This window comes from Gadus macrocephalus, chromosome 10 (genome assembly GCF_031168955.1).
Source record: "Gadus macrocephalus chromosome 10, ASM3116895v1".
NCBI classification, from domain to species: Eukaryota; Metazoa; Chordata; class Actinopteri; order Gadiformes; family Gadidae; genus Gadus; species Gadus macrocephalus.
In genome coordinates, this window is record NC_082391.1 from 4753789 (window position 1) to 4771288 (window position 17500).

Consider the following 17500-nt stretch of genomic DNA (forward strand, 5'->3'; position numbering starts at 1 on the left):
CTCTCTCTCTATCTCTCTCTCTCTCCCTCTCTCTCTCTCTATCTCTCAGCCACATATGGCTCTCTCCTGTCAGGAACCAATATCCTGTAAATGTTTGAAAGGATTCCCACCCAGAGAGCAGTGCTTTACACAGGCCGGGCTCAAGGCAGAGAGAGAGAGAGAGAGAGAGAGCGTGAGAGCGAGCGAGAGAGAGAGAGAGAGAGAGAGAGAGAGAGAGAGAGAGAGAGAGAGAGAGAGAGAGCGCGAGAGAGCGAGAGAGAGCGAGAGAGAGAGAGCGAGAGCGAGAGAGAGGAAGGCCCTTATTTTTAGACCCTGGCACCAGAGGAATGTTTGGCTGGAGCTCGTCTCACAGCAGAACCAGGCGGTCACAGTAGGGAGCAACCGTCTCCACCGCGCCTCTCCTGGCCTCTATCTGCAGGGACATAGTCACCATGGCAACGACACTGGCAAACACACCGATCCATGATACCCTAGTGCTCACAAAGTGGGCCTGCACTCTACACCCTGCTTCGGTTCAGGCGTAGATGTGACTCACTGCTGTTGGTGATACTGTTAATCGTTCACATTTAGGCTTTTACATTTTAACATCCATGTCTCTTTCTCCCTTGCTCTCTCTCAGTGGTATGGGTTAAGGGTAAATGGACTGCATTTATATAGCGTTTTTCTTACCAGTGGCCACTCAAGGCGCTTTACAATATTACCCAACATTCACCCATTCGTTCACACACCAACGGCGGTGTCAGCCACGCAAGGCGACAGCCAGCTTCTCGTGATCAGTCAGGGTGGAGTATCTCGCTCAGGGACATCTTGACACTCAGCCAGGAGGACTCTGGGATCAAATTAGCAACCATCCGGTTACCAGCCAACCCGCTCTACCTCCGAGTCCTGAGCCCCATGGCGCCCACGTGCCGCGTTGTCGACGACACCTTTCCGTGGGATCGGCTCCCAGGATCACAGAGAACAGAACCGCTAGATAGCTACAGGTAGTGCTGCTGCATCATTCTCATATGTGTCTTCCCCTCTTATTCTCTCCCTCCCTCTTTCCCTCTCTCTCTCTCTCTCGCCTCCTCGCTGCCCTAGCCCGGACGACCCAACCCATGAAGACAGCGCCCCCTGGCTCCAAAACCCTGAAACTGCTCAGCTCCTTGAGTCCCCTGGCCCCGCCCGCTGCGGCCCCCCCGGCCCAACACACTGCCCCGCTGTACGAGAGCGAGGAGCTCTAGGTCCCCAGACCGCCTGTAGGGTCCCCCCCCCCCCCCCCCCTCGAGGGTCCTCAGAGGGGCTAGCATCCCAGTCAGACACAGAGCTACCTGTTAGTGGGAGGCCCGGTCTACTGGTCTGTTTCTTTAGATGCTCACGGTGGGATTCGAAGGAATAAGGTTTTCGTTATGGTGAAGTGCCCTTGATATATTACTGTGTCTATGTCTTGAACTCTTAGCTTCTATTTTTCTGGCTGGTCATGTTTGATACATGTTTTGATGCCGCTATCTGTCCTTGTATTAGTAATCGTTTTATTCTCGTTGAGAAAAAAGGAAGGTACAACTACCCGTGATCCAACACTGCCGTAGCATCTCAGTCGACCCTCCCTCTGCCTCTGTCTCCACCCTGCACTTTAGTCCTGGTTCTCTGCCTTTCTCTCCCTCCATTTGTGTTTCTCTCTCAGTTCTACTGCCCTTGTCAGTGCTTGACTCTAATGATAATACTGTCAAGTGGTGCGTTAACTTGTGTTTGAACTACAGCTGCTGCTGTGGTTCCTTGAGGAGGGAGAGCTGAATTCACAGTGGAATCACAGAAATTGAACGAGTAATAATAAGAACATATTTTCCTCAAACAGTGAAAGAAAAACCCTTTCATTAGGCTCCCAGGAAAGGCTGTTAGTTCCAGTATGCATGCTGCCTAATGCTCCACATCGGTTTGATTCAGGATCCTCATAGTGTGTGCTAACTGGAACTGAAACAGCAAGTGAAAAGGTTATTTATTTGGAGTATAAGTGACAACTGCATTGGGACATAACTGTGAGATCCAGGTCTGGAAATGGCTAGGATGAATGAAGAAGCTTTTACTCATTGAACTTTGGTGCAAAAATCTAGGCCTCTACTAGTGAGAATATGAAAACGGAGGGAAGGTCAAAGGTCAAACAGGTTTAGACTTGCCAAACTCTAACCAGCTTCAATCCAAGCTTGAGACTGAAGGGGTTCATGTCAGAAGCTGTTTTATTAAGCCGAAGCCAAACTCCCCATGAGCCTCAGAGTGTATTTATTATTAGCTTTGTGTGTGAGTGCATTCATGTTAACCAGCATTGCTCGTTCCAGTTGTAAAAGCCAGTTGGTAAACAAAAACAGAAAAGGTGCCACCTGGTTTTCTCTATAAAATGTTCATGAGAATATACTTGTACGGTTCAACAAAATATGTTTTTTCAAAAGGCATTTGGGAACATGGGCCTTGGCTTTGGTTGTGAGAGGTTGATTTTCTTCAGATAGTATTGTGTGTATCCTCCTAATGTATTGTTTGTGGTGTAACAGGATGATATTCCACTGGATGAATGAGGAATAAAGTCCTTTATGACCTCAGGTCCATCAATGTGTCTCTCTTTCTAAACCTCCACATGCAGGACCCGTGGGTATTGTGGGGGAGGCAGGTCACAATGTGTGGCAGGCATTCCTGAATATATTGCACTTGAATATATGTGCTTCCTGGGCTTGTGATATAAAGGCAGCCAAGTCCTCCATTTTGCAAGCTTGACACAAAGTGACTCACTTTTCTTGCCGGTCCTTGAGGATGCGTGTAAACTCTGACACTGACATGGTTATTGTCCTGTCATTCATGAAGGCAAAGAGAGTCTCGCGACCATCCCAGAGGGGACACGAACATAGAATAAGGGTTGATTTGGAAGGTTGTCATCCGCTTGGTTACATACAGAAAAGGTGTGTGTGTGTGTGTGTGTGTGTGTCTTGTAAGTTGTACATTATACCACCAATACCTCGATGACCAGAACTGAGATTGTTGTGTAGTTAAATATAAGCTAGTGTAAATGTGTTTTAAAACAGATATAGGTACTCAAGTTTATATATAGACATTGTGGCAACCCGGCACAGTGAGCGAACCACCTCCTCCCTAACAGGGCACAACATAGCTGGCAAAAAGCCAAAAAGGCATGTTAAATCCTAAATTAAACAGAGTCTCATACGGAAAACAATACAATAAAGAAAAAACCTGGGAGGAATCGACAGTCCTATCCCCCGTGGGTGGAATCCCGTCACCCACGAGGACCGGTCTCTCCGTACAGGAACCCCATGGCTGGGAGAGCCCAGAATGAGTGGAGAAGGGGGCTATTGAAGCCCTGCTTCTCCACCTGTTCCTCAGGTGCTCTGCATGTCCTTAATTGGCCCGGGACGGGTTGCCACAACATCCAAAATGCCATTTCACACAACATAGTTACACTAGCAACAATTGTGGAAAGGAAAATCTATCAACAAAGCTCATGAGTTCTTTAATATACACTGGTGACTATCCATAAGTAATACAGTACTGCTATTGTCAAGCAAAATGTCATTTTTCTGTGTGCACTTTTACTCTGACCTATGTTTAGGCTGAAGCGTACTCTTGCAGGCTTGTGTCGCACAGCGTTTGTTTGTTCCCAAAACCACCCAAGGCAATAAAATGAAAAATAAATAACATATATAATGCATGCATCATGTGTAAAACAAGGGGAATCAAGCATTCAAGGGTTATATTTTTTTTATTAAAAGCATCAATGTATAAAAAACAAAAACAACACATTTAACCTGCAGGACTAAAAATCCACCAGGCCTGTGGAGTTCAGACGATAGAAAAAGACTTTCCACTGTGGCCACCGTCCTGCTTCACTGTTGGCTTGGGCCCGGAATAAAGTCCAGTTAGTAACCACATGAACCACAGCTAAGTAGCACATTGACCCCTCCCAGCCCAACAGCCACGCCCAGTGCTGGGGGAGGGGCTCGAATGAAAACATACCTTGTTGCTCATTTCCTAATTGTCTAATTTGGGAAAGATACAGACCTGCCAACACAAATTCCAGCGTCTACATTAAGCCCACAACAACAAGATCCATTTAGGACGCGAACGCTTTAACCAAGGTCTGGAAGGAATCACCCTTACACCTCAGTGGCAGCAGGGTGCCGGACAAAACATCCTTACAATGTGTGTGACGATGAAAACAATACAATACACAACGTGGGTCGCTGGTGGTGAACCCTGACCGGTTCAAAGGGGCCCCTATTTTGACCCCCAGAGGTCATGTGGACTGAATCACATGAGGGCGTGTCCTAACCATGGACACGCCCACAGGGGATGACCCAAGGGCAAGAGCTTTAGAGGTGTCTCGGAAATGGGCCATATTTACTTAGCGGCCATCTTGGCTCGATTTTGGTTCTAAACCCTATCTGGGTGATCGTGGATCTGCCCTCTATTCCCCAAGATAGCGTTCAGAACCAAGATGGCCTCTAGGTGAACGGAGCCGATGGCTGGTCCACATGGCGTCTGACGGTACGCCAGGGGCCCTCGCAGAGGGTGCGTCTTCGGGGGTTGTGGTAGGAGGAGGAGGATGGATGGATTGAGCGGGGGAGCGAGTGGGGGAGGTGGAAGAGGTGGACGGGTGTCCGTCTGTCCCGGGTCAGATCTCCACGTCGCTCTCTTTGTCGTTGTCGTGGTCGCCGTCGTAGAACTCGCCGGCAGCCTCGGGTCTGGGGGTCACAGGGGGGCATGAGGGGGGATGCGAGGACACAGCTGGGACCTCTGGACATTTCTCCACTAACTGCAATGAATCTCTAGCGATACCAGAACATTAATTAACTTTTAACGCTCTTCGAGATTATGTTTTGAATCTTCAGGTCTGAAATAGACTTCAGGCCTTTAGGAAGTAGGGATTTTTATTTGATTATTATCCAATATTATATTATTCGTTTAAAAAAATTATAAGCATTTCGCTTATGGCATTTGGTGTTTTGTAGCGCTTACAATGCGCACAATATCATTTTCAGACCATGACTGGCCTCATTTACTTTTTTTACGTTCACAAAACGTTCTGCTAAGGTAAGGAACATCTCTTTATAATTGGGAGCTGGCTTTCTGCCGGATGTTTATCGTACCGTACACAGGCCTATGTTAAAATGAGGTTGGACCAGTCGCCTTCACCTTTGTCTTAATTATTCCACGTGTGAAAAAACTAACAAAGACCTCCTTAAAAGTACAGGATAGTTTAGTGTAGTATAGTATAGGACAGGATGGTATCGTATAGTAAAGTCTTGTATGGAATAGTGTAGTATAGTATAGTATAGTATAGTGCAATACAGTGTAATATAGTATAGTGTAGTACAGTATAATAAAGTATAGTATAGTGTAGTACAGTATAATATAGTATAGTGTAGTATAGTATAGTACAGTATAATATAGTATAGTATAGTGTGGTATAGTGTAGTACAATATAATATAGTATAGTGTAGTATAGTATAGTACAGTATCATATAGTATAGTGTAGTACAGTATAATAGTATAGTGTAGTCTAGTATAGTACATTGTAGTATAGTATAGTGTAGTACAGTAGAATATAGTAGTGTAATATAGTGTAGTACATTGTAGTATAGTGTAGTACAGTATAGTACATTGTAGTATAGTATAGTGTAGTACAGTAGAATATAGTATAGTATAGTATAGTACATTGTAGTATAGTATAGTGTAGTACAGTAGAATATAGTATAGTATAGTACATTGTAGTATAGTATAGTGTAGTACAGTAGAATATAGTATAGTGTAATATAGTGTAGTACATTGTAGTATAGTATAGTGTAGTACAGTATAGTACATTGTAGTATAGTATAGTGTAGTACAGTAGAATATAGTATAGTATAGTATAGTACATTGTAGTATAGTATAGTGTAGTACAGTAGAATATAGTATAGTATAGTACATTGTAGTATAGTATAGTGTAGTACAGTAGAATATAGTATAGTGTAATATAGTGTAGTACATTGTAGTATAGTATAGTGTAGTACAGTATAGTACATTGTAGTATAGTATAGTGTAGTACAGTAGAATATAGTATAGTATAGTACATTGTAGTATAGTGTAGTACAGTAGAATATAGTATAGTGTAATATAGTATAGTACATTGTAGTATAGTATAGTGTAGTACAGTATAATATAGTATAGTGTAGTCTAGTATAGTAAAGTATAGTGTAGTATAGTGTAGTATAGTATAGTATAGTACAGTATGATACAGTACAGTACAGCGTAGGTGTGTGTACCTGCTGTAGCCGTCCTCGGCGCCCCTCTCGTCGGGGTCGGGCTCGTCCGTGCGGTCGTAGCTCAGCAGGTCGTTGGGCACGTCGTGGATCTGCACGCTGGGGGCGTGGTTCAGCATCTTCAGGTTCTCAAACACCGTCTGCCGGATCTGCTCCAGGTACTGGGGGGGGGGCGAGCGCGCACACACACACACACACACACACACACACACACACACACACACACACACACACACACACACACACACACACACACACACACACACACACACACACACACACACACACACACACACACACACACGGACGCAAAGACACACACACGCACACACACACGCACACACACACACACACACACGCACACACACTGTCATTTGTGTGTTCTATAGGCTTAATGCATATTTTGCGTTACCATTTGTCTTGTAACACAATTGCAGATCGAAAGTCTAAACACTAATATTTCGATAGCCTCATTTGAATGTTCTACACATCTCTAGCTAGACCTCGACTCGTTTTCAGGCCGGCGCCGGAGGGAGCTTCAACACTCAGACATTTGTTTTATACGGGGAATGAGTCAACCTAGTGATTGTTAGTGCTTTGCACTTGTTTCTATGAACATCCTTACTGTATTGACAGCGATATATTGGTGTTTCTGACAGCAACCACACAGGGTCGTTGAGTTTGAGAACAAGGCTGTGTGTCCGGTTTAAAAGGGTTATCCCGGGGTGAAGGGGTGTCGTCGTGGTTACCTGTCTGGTGTTCTGGTTCTCTATCCTGGTGCTGACGTCTGGGTGAAGGGTGAAGTCCGGAGCAAAGTACTCAAAGTACTCTGGTGGAGAGAAGGGTTGAAATATAAAAGGCATGATATGAGTTTGGTAGAGGTATGAGGAGACATCAACGTGACAACTAAGGAATAAAAAAAAAAAAAAAAAAAATTATTATACAATAAACGATAATACTAAAAAAGTCAGCTATGCAAATATATTGGCAATGGATAATTTTCAGTCTCCGCCCCCGCCCCGTAGTTGGTTGGTAGACTATCGTCATTGGTCGGCTGGGTTTGATGGGAGGGGCTTAGCGATAGGTCCGTTGGACCTGACAGGAAGGGTTCTCTCACCGCTATAAGGCAGCTCATCACTGATGGGCTCATCGACCAGCAGCGACGTCTCATAGGTCCTGGAAGGCGCCAGAACAACCCGTTAGAAATCTCACCGCTTGATTGGTGGACATTAGGTTATGTGTGTGTGTGCGCCTGTGCGTGCGTGTGCGTGTGCGTGTGGTCATGGACTGATTGATTGATTGGTGGATGGATTTTATTTGACTATTTTTGAAACAGCACTCTGTGTCATACATTATAATGCATAAATAGTCAGGGATGACATAATAATAATATAAATATCTAACAATATAAAAATAAAAATAAAGGCTTATTTCCGTAGTGGTCCCCGAGTACCCACCAACAGCGCGCTACGTTCCTGACGGTGTAGCCCCCGCCACCCAGCACCAACAGAGGAATGCCAAAGCTCTTCACAAACTCCACACACTCCCTGTGGAACAAACACACACAAATGGGTTAACTTACACACACGTATGGTTTAACTAGCACGCACTAATGGGTTAACATTCGTCATGAGAGCATGCTGATGTATTGGCTTCATGGAATTTAATGTAACCGGAAGATTGCTAGTTTGACCCCCGGCTCCTTGTACCCGACGAGCTGGCTGTCGCCCTGCATGTTGACTCTCTGCCATCGCTGTGTGATTGTGTATTAATGGTTTGAGTGAGGTCTGTGTGATCAGGTGAAGGCGACATCTTACCCGTGTCCTCGTATACTGAGGTTGAAGCAGCCCAGTCGATCACAGCCCAGAGAATCGGCTCCACACTGGAAGAAAGAGGTGACACAGCAGTCGTTTACTCAAGGAATTAATAATTAATTCATAATATCCCTTACTATTAATCCCCCAAAAAGAAAAGATAGATGGTTCCTTTACAGGAACCACCTAAAAATTATAGGCCTACAAAGTCCAGATCAAAATGAATTTGAAAATATGGTTTTCGAGCTGCCATGATGAATACATGTTATTACGTAAAGCTATTTTCACAAAAATGTGGACAAGCAGGGCATTGAAGAAGCCCCAAAGCAGGACCCTCCACAAGAGCCACGAGGTGAACAGAGCCCCAGAACGAGACCAGACACCGCCACTGATGTTAGTCCATCCATCCCCTTGCACTCTGCATGGTGGGCCACTACGGCCTCAGTGGTCATCTCAGTGAACACCACATCAAGGTAAACAAAAGCAGTGTGGTATTGAGACTCACCTGCAGAACTATGCATGTGGGCTGGTAGAAATCGACAACCTGCTTGATGACCGGCTGGAATAGTTGTCTGTAGCCTAGTGGACAAACATACACATGACAGATATAGAGTCACGCACGCATATGAAGCGAAAGGCATTATAAATCAGGGTTAAGTTAAATCCAATCCAATTCTATCGGACGACAGCTATAAGGTAACACCACTGAAGAGGTCAGACCTGCCACTTTTCAAATCCTTCCTAAAAGCTCATTCATATTCTCTTGCATTTACCTCCATGTAGGTTATATTATTGTCTACTGTGTCCTTTTTTGTGCGTTTAATTTATTTGTTTGTTTTATAACTAGATAGTTGAAATGTATGGCACTTTGGTCAACTGTTGTTGTTTTCAATGAATGGGCTCTAAAATGAACTTGAACTTGAGCTATACTATCTGGTTGTAGTAACAGAAGATGCTGGATGCAGTGGTGTTGAGGGAAAGTGAAAGTGAAAGCCCAGCAGCTCGAGGTTGGGGACTCACTCTGGTCGTCGATGCCGTCTCGGAGGGGGACGTTGAGGCAATAGTAGCGGCCGCTTTCGGCGCCCACTTCGTACATGTCACCTGATCAACCGCATGATGCAACACACATTAATACACACTCAACACCACAGGCAAATTTTCAAATAAACATCAGGAAGATCTTTTCTTTATTTAATGAGAATCTGAAAAAAATAAAGAAAATAATACATGTTTTGGAATATTTAACAAAAGATTCTTGATCAATCCGTAACATATTCAAGGTTCGCCCAAAGTTAAATAGCAATGTTGTGATAATTAAACAGGAATTAATTCGGTAATATCTGAGGGCGGGAACATACCTGTGCCAGGGAAGAAGTAGTTCCCGTACTTGTGGAAGGACACGGTCATGACGCGGTCGGTCAGGTAGAAGGCTTCCTGGACGCCGTCGCCATGGTGAATGTCGATGTCTATGTAGAGCACCCTAGGGTGGTACCTACAACACATGCAGACAGACACAATGTTAGAACCCCCACACTTAAATAAAACCATTATATTACACAGTGGCCGTTCTCACTTCATGACCTTAAACATATCTGCATCAACACACACACAAAAGAGGGAAACATTTCCTCAACAACACGCCCACGTACTTGAGTAACTCCAGGATGCTGATGACGATATCGTTGACGTAGCAAAACCCTGAAGCCTGAAAGTAGAAACGGGGAGATTTGGATACCTTAATGCGGCAAAGCTCCTGGCAGGTTGATATGACTATCACTCCTTCACAGTTCATATGAATATACATTTTAAAACAATCTATAAAAAAGACACAATGGTAAACATCCCTATGAGCGTCTGCTGCTCAACCATTTCTCTAAGGCTGTTTAAAACTGAAAAGAGAAACAATTGTCTTCATACTAGCAGGTAACCCGTTCCTTGAAAACGCGGCTGAATGTAAAAATAGCCCTTTCCCACGCAACATCTAAATCTGAACACCAGATCAGTGGCACTTCTCCTTGTGGAGTAGATATGTGGGTTTAGTATCCTTGAAAAATAATAGCATAAATATTTAGGTACCATGTTTTTAATATTCAGAATCAGGGTCAGAGTGAGGACTTACCTCAAACTTCTTAGCATGATGCAGCCCCCCGGCCCAGTTGATGGCAATGTCACAGATCTGAAGAAAGGCGAGACAAGAACACATCGTGAACACGTACTCGATTTTGATTGGATTTGCAGAATGGATGGAGAAATGGCTCTGAACTGTTTCCCTCGACTTCCACGGCGGACCATGGAAATATCTAAACACATGATCAGCTTTGGAGCTCTGACGATGGAGGAATGCTCTCCAATATACCAGACATCTGCCACAGATCTGATTTGGTCAAGCAAGCAATTTAATTTGTTGTTTGCCTAGTAAGGATTGTATGCATTGAGTGTCAACACATGGAAGTGTCTTTGTATAAATGTGTCTGCTAAATGTATATGAGAGGTTGGGCTAGCTCAACTCCAGCATTACGAGCTGTAGAAGTCATTCAGGGAGAGGGAAAGATGAATTCTGTTTTTCTGGGTGGTCGAGGGGAGGTTTACCTTGTGGTTGAGCTGTGTAGCTCCTTGTAATGATGCTCCTGTGTATCTGGAACAGAACTCAAAGAGGCCTGGAAACACAGGACTAAACACACACACACACACACACACAAATGTGAAGTGTGACTCTTTTGACACTTTAAAAACCACTTGTAGGCGCCTTTGACTTGCAAATGAATTAAAAAAAAAGGAAAATCATGAATAAAAAATGAATGTTAAATGTTGAGACTGAAGGGAGTGAGCGTACCAGTCGTCACCGACGTTGAAGGTGTTCAGGCTCTTGGTGAAGCCCTGCATGTTGTTGGGGCTGACCTTCTGCAGGAAGTCAATGTAGTCCTCTGAGTGGAAGCGGCACATGTCGTGTTGAGAGGCCTTGTAGGGCTTGAACACCTGGGAACCGAGACGGAATGAATGACCGCATCTGTCTGACTGTTACCCACTATTACAACACAATTACTCACCCGGTGAAGCTACAATTATAAGAATTGATTAACTATCTGTGAGATTTGACTATTATGCAATGCAATATCTGCTTTAATTAATTTAAGCCTGACTTTTTTTAAGAAGTCACTTTTCTTGATCAAAGCATCACCTTTGGCAAAAGCACCATCATCATCTTCAAACGTCCAAGTGGACATATGAATGCTGTGTATTGTATATGTCTGTCATTATGGTACCGCAGTTGACCAAGACAGACCCCAATGACGTGTTGACCATAACGATTGACTGAGCTGTGTGTGACAGCGCTTTGACTCCTGATTTGTAATAATAATAAAATACAATTAATACATCAGCAGTGCTAAAGAACATTGTCAAAATAACCACTGAAACAAGAAAAGTCAAAGAATTTGTGAAATTTTAACTTTTAAAATATTCAAAACTCAAGATCATAGAAGATGGAAGATATTTTTGGACGACGTAGTTAAGGAGTCAGGCGTGTGTTGCTCAGGCGGGGCTGCCTAAGCTGTAAAGTGCTGTGGGAAACCTGCTCACCATCATCTTCTTGTAGAGGCCGTAGTGCAGCACCAGGCTGTGGGTCAGGGACAGGCGGTGGGGCTTCATAGGGTGGCCAGCACCTAGCAGGGCCACAGGGTTCACCGTTAACAGCTCAGTGCATGGACCGAACACGAGTAGGGACACAACCAGAGCTTGTCCATACACCTCTGTTACTATAATCATTGTTAGGAGGTTGGTAGATAGAAAGATCAGGATGGCCACAGGGACAGAATTCAGAGCTTCTCAAAGGAAAACTGTAGCTCCCAGACAACCAAAGGAGAAACAATGGATCCTACAGAGCTGGGAAACTAGGTGGGTGCACTTAAACAACTAACCCATCAACACGGTCGTATAATCAGAATCAGAATCAGAAAGCTTTATTGATCCCCGGGGGGAAATTGTTTCGTTCCAGGGGCTCCGTACAAATAGAAATTACAAGCATAGAAGATAAGATTATCAATGGAAAATAATAAATGAAGTACAATAAAATAAAAGTAAGACTAAAGTAAGAAGTGGACATCTCTTAGTTAAAGTGGACATCTCTTAGTGGGTTATATTCACAAATTCACAATACAATAGTTACATTCTGTTTTATGTGCAAATAGCAATGAAAATGAAGAGTGAATGAATAAATTATAGTTTGTTTATTTTAAATAGTCATTTGTCAGATTATCAGAGGGAGGAGTTATAGAGTTTCGTGGCCACAGGCGGGAATGACTTCCTGTGGCGCTTAGTGGTGCATTTAGGAGTATATTAAGAATATTAAGTATGTTGAAGCATCAATCTAATTATTCCCATGGAAATGGATATTCCCTGCCATAAAGAGCGGGACAATTTATTTTTAGAAACCAAATTTATACAAAAAGAACTCGATATTATCATACTGCTTACCATCCAGAAGATATTGTTTCAGAAATGAACAACAAACGTAACATTATTACCTCACTGTGCTCGGAATATGACTGAAATGCTACATTTTTTCAGGTTATAACATATAACAAACACAATAATAATTCTATAACATATACAAATAATAACACCCGGATTGTGAATGTAGCTCGCTCTCCTCTACCAGAACGGAAACTGGATTTTTTAAAAATATTTTTTAATATGTAAAAAAAACAGCAAGAAATGACGTCATACCGTCAAATGGATATTCGGTCACTGTTACGAAATACTATCCGGACGCTGATATGAATAAATCATCAATGCTTACATTACAATGGTCTAGACAGGGAATGAGCGATATTTGAAACTCAAACGTGAAGGTTTATCAACATTTGGAAAGAATGCACCATTATACACACCACATAATGGCTCATTGGTAAAGTAAGTAGAGTGACATCGTGAAGAATCGCAGAAAATGTTGAACATCCCCAATGAATGCACAGAACACACACAACATCTTATATCTGCAGTACAGGATCACTCACCATAGTGGAAGTTACCGACGTCCGGGTCGTAGAAATAAGCTGTGCGGTTGGACATTTTTAAACGACTCCTTTGATGTTATTATTTTAGTTAATGTGTACAGTTTCTGCAGCTCAGAATACCTCAGTTCATTTAGCAAGGAGCCGCCATTGTAAACACCAACTACGTCATCAGAAGTCGACGGCGCTACGGGGGCGCTCAGAGAAGACGTCTGCAGAAGGGGGCGGCGCTTCAGGGAAGCCAACGGAAAGTGTAAACACACAATAATAATCTGTGTGTGTGTGTGTGTGTGTGTGTGTGTGTGTGTGTGTGTGTGTGTGTGTGTGTGTGTGTGTGTGTGTGTGTGTGTGTGTGTGTGTGTGTGTGTGTGTGTGTGTGTGCGCGTGCGTGCGTGCGTGTGTGCGTGCGTGTGTGTGATTTATGCCGTCAGCTGTTATTATATTCACTTTCATTGATTTATGCTTCATTGATTTTACATTAAAACACTGGTTAAAATGTAATTTGACTGATAGTCGTTACACTGATATTTGTGTGCCACAATTGCTCTATTGATGCAAAATATTCTATAAGTATAAGTATCAACTTTAGACACAAATTTTAGACATGAGAGTCTTTTTTATAAGGTTATTATTGGTGGCATTTATTCTGGTAGATATTCACACGTTGGATGAATATCAAAACCAAAGTTCTCTCCCTATGCTCAGTGAGCTCACATGAACTAAGTGAGTCTGTACGTTGCCTGCCCTCACCCCTCCCTCACCAGGATCCTGTGCTTCTCTGTCCTCTGGCTGGTTGGCAGCGCTGCTGTGGGCTGATACATATGGATGACTTCATGTCGTTCTGGTGTTATGGCTGGCAGTGAGTTCATCACAGGTGAGAGAGAGAGAGAGAGAGAGAGAGAGAGAGAGAGAGAGAGAGAGAGAGAGAGAGAGAGAGAGAGAGAGAGAGAGAGAGAGGGAGAGACAGAAAGAGAGAGAGATAGAAAAAGAGAGAGAGACTGAGAAAGAGAGACAGAAAGAGAGAGACAGAGAGAGAGACAGAGACAGAGAGAGAGGGAGAGACAGAGAAAGAGAGAGAGATAGAAAAAGAGAGAGAGACAGAGAAAGAGAGAGAGAGACAGAGAAAGAGAGAGAGAGAGAGAGAGCAGGAAAGAGAGAGAAAGAGAGAGAGAAAGAAAGAGAGAGAGAGGGAGAGAGAGAGAGGTGGAAGATAGGGGGAATAGAGAGAAAGAGTGAGAGAGAAGGAGGAGAGAGGGAGAGACTGAAAGAGAGAGAGGGAGGGGGGAGAGAGAAAGAGAGCATGAATGACAGCTCTGACACAGAGCTGAAAGACAGATGAGTCCTGCTCCATTTCCTCACACGGTACCACAGTGTCTTTGAACAGGAATTTATTCCCAAACACACCCAGTGAGCCATACCCTGCTCACCAAAGGCAACGCTTCAATCCCATTATGCATGTTACCCAGAAGTACGTGCACAAGCACAACCTACTTCAGAGTGGTAGATGGCAACTTGAAGACAGCTTGAGGCAAATAACATACCCTGCATAGCTATGACTCTGTGTGTGTATTTGTGTGTGTGTGTGTGTGTGTGTGTGTGTGTGTGTGTGTGTGTGTGTGTGTGTGTGTGTGTGTGTGTGTGTGTGTGTGTGTGTGTGTGTGTGTGTGTGTGTGTGTGTGTGTGTTTGTGTCTGTACCATACCATATATGTTTTGGCCCCGGGGTCCAGCAAGATTTGTTCTGATTTGTCTGTGCCCGTCTGATGAAGCAAACTCCCAATCACATCTCCTGCCATCACAAACACATGCACACATATACATACCCCCCCCACCCCCTCCATCGTCACACGGTCACGTCTCTTTCTCATCTGCCCCACCCGGGGTCTCTCTCTGTTATACAGAAGAACACAGGGAGCTGTTTCAAGAAGGTTTCGTATGACATATCAACATTAGGCAGCTCTGAGCATTACCAACATATCTATACAAGCATGCTTGTCAGAACAACACACAAACGCGCATACTCATACACAAACAAACACACACATACACACACGCACACACATACACACATACACGTGTACACACTCTTGTAAACACACACACACATATATACTCACTCACACATACTCACACACACACGTGCACACACACACACACACACACACAAACATATTCTCACACACACATATTGTGTGTATCATCATCTTTTCTGTTCTGCTGAAGTCATTTCCGATTAAATTATTTGTAACCTACTGGCATGTCCACTTAATGATACCTACTCTACCTAGAAATATTATCCAAAGTCATTCAGAGGTGAGGCTAAGAAAAACCAAAGCAACATTCTAACAAACTACCATCAAATACTACCAAAATTTCGAAAAAAGTTTGGGATATCTACAGAAATCAGTACTGAAGTGGTTGGTGTTTACAATATTTTCTTATTTGTATTTTTGGATAATAAAGCAACGTCAGGATCTGTTGCAATTCAAAACAATACCATAACAAAAAGTAGTCAGTTGATAGAAGTGCAGCTCAAGTCAATCCAACACATAAATCTTCCAGAATGTACATGCAGCAGAAACATATGTCTCCAATAAAGCCATACGTGACCACTGAGAAGCATATGGAGTGTTATGTGTACTGTGAAATCATAATAACAAACAAACGCCAAGGAAATGTCATCGTTGGTAGAGGGATATGATTGGTGGGCTCTCTCCGCCAATGTGGTTGTTTATCAAAAACACTCCCAGCTTTACAGCAATGACAACGGTCTTTATTTTGGCTAACGCTAATGTCCAGGATTTTAGCATGAGCAGACGGATATCTTTGACAAGTTGTCAGGTTAACACTGACCATTACATTTTATTTTCTGTTGGAAAGTCTTTAACCTTTAGTCTTTAGCTCCAAGAAATGGCTTGCGTTCATCCCTGAAATTCCACATGTTTTCCGAGAACCAACGTTCCTTTATTGGGGCCGGGTTGTGGTGGAAGGAATGTCACGACCATTGCAAGATCCACTCCTCTCTTGCTGTGGCTGTATTGTTCTACATCGCAGGGTTCTCGTACTGTACTTTTGAGCTATGAATGGCCGACTTCAATCCAAACCACACAGGCCATCAATCAAAGTCAATAATTCCATTACATCATGAATTACAAAGCTTGGGGGCCATTTAATTTCCTTTCTGGTCATTAGATATTTACAGTGTAAATCTGAAACAGGGCCCCTTTGAAATATACATTTTCCTCAGATCTATTTCAGACCTTTCAACAAAAATCCCCCATATCCCTCATCCCCCATGTGTGTATAATATACAGTCTGTAATATTGTTCTATTATTAACAGAAAACACATTATAATGAGTTCCAGAATCCCAATATTATTAGATTGATCACTTTGTAGTAACAGTGTAACTGATACTACAAAGTGATCAATCTAACTAGCAATCTTGCAACACCTTGCAAATGGAAAACAATAACATTTTACGCTCCATCAGTTGATGGAAACTTGGCTTCCAAAGCCGGTGCTTCAGAGGAGAGGTGCAGCCGGCGTGACAAGAGCTTTCAGAGAAGGGAGATAGGAGAGGGAGAGAGAGATGGAGAAAGATGGTGAAAGAGGGCGAGAGAAAGTGTGTGTGAGAGAGAGAGAGAGTGCACAGGTGTTTGTCTTTTCTTGCACCATCACAGCTCACAAACTGACACAGCTGTGTTGAAGAATCCATGAACGGCAAAAAACGAGTGGGAGCAGCAAAAAAAGAGTGACAAAAAACAATAAATTAAGACATTATAAAATAGTCAAAGTAGTGTGTGGAGGGGACTGTGTACTTTACTTCAGAAATAACTATTTTAGGATCTATATTATTTATCTATTCTATTTTATTCTATTTAATTGCAAAAAATGTATGTATTTCAATTGAAGTGAGCGTATGTTGTATATTTACGATCTTTAATTATTTCAATGCTCTACTTTGGTGCTTTTACTGCAGTAGGGCATTTAAGACTTTTACTTTGAACAAAGTATTGTTTTATTTGTGAGCATTCTACTCATGGAGTATGTACTCCAGTATTGTACAATACAAAACGGTTTGTGGCAATGTTTTGATCAGTCATGTAATAATCTGCATGTCGTGGTGGCACCGAGCCGGGGGAATGCCTATCTACATGAACAGATCATGGCCCTGGACCAGGCAGCTCTAAACATTTACAGCAATACATCCCATAATGCACTTGCTACATCAAACAAAAAGGCCTTTTCTGTGGCCTATTTATTTACCCAGAACAGGATTGAGGACGATAATGAGCAAAGAAGCAGACCACCCACATTCAGGGCGCTAGAAATCTGCGTTGGCCTTGTTTTTGTATTTTAAAAGCCTGATAAATAGCAAAGAAATGAACCCAGAAAA

The 17500-nt window shown here is 43.1% G+C and overlaps 1 protein-coding gene across 1 annotated transcript; it reads right to left on the reverse strand.

The window, feature by feature from the left end:
• Positions 1-3720: 3720 nt before the first annotated feature.
• On the reverse strand, positions 3721-13281 carry hdac3 (histone deacetylase 3). Its single transcript, XM_060062142.1, has 15 exons — positions 13108-13281; positions 11672-11754; positions 10926-11068; positions 10682-10763; positions 10212-10268; positions 9742-9797; positions 9451-9584; positions 9113-9193; positions 8598-8671; positions 8096-8160; positions 7736-7825; positions 7396-7454; positions 7028-7107; positions 6282-6439; positions 3721-4721 (listed from the first exon to the last, which is right to left on the reverse strand). Exons 1-15 carry the CDS (start codon positions 13160-13162, stop codon positions 4652-4654), a joined length of 1287 nt encoding a protein of 428 aa, XP_059918125.1. The 5' UTR covers positions 13163-13281; the 3' UTR covers positions 3721-4651.
• Between the last annotated feature and the right edge of the window lie 4219 nt (positions 13282-17500).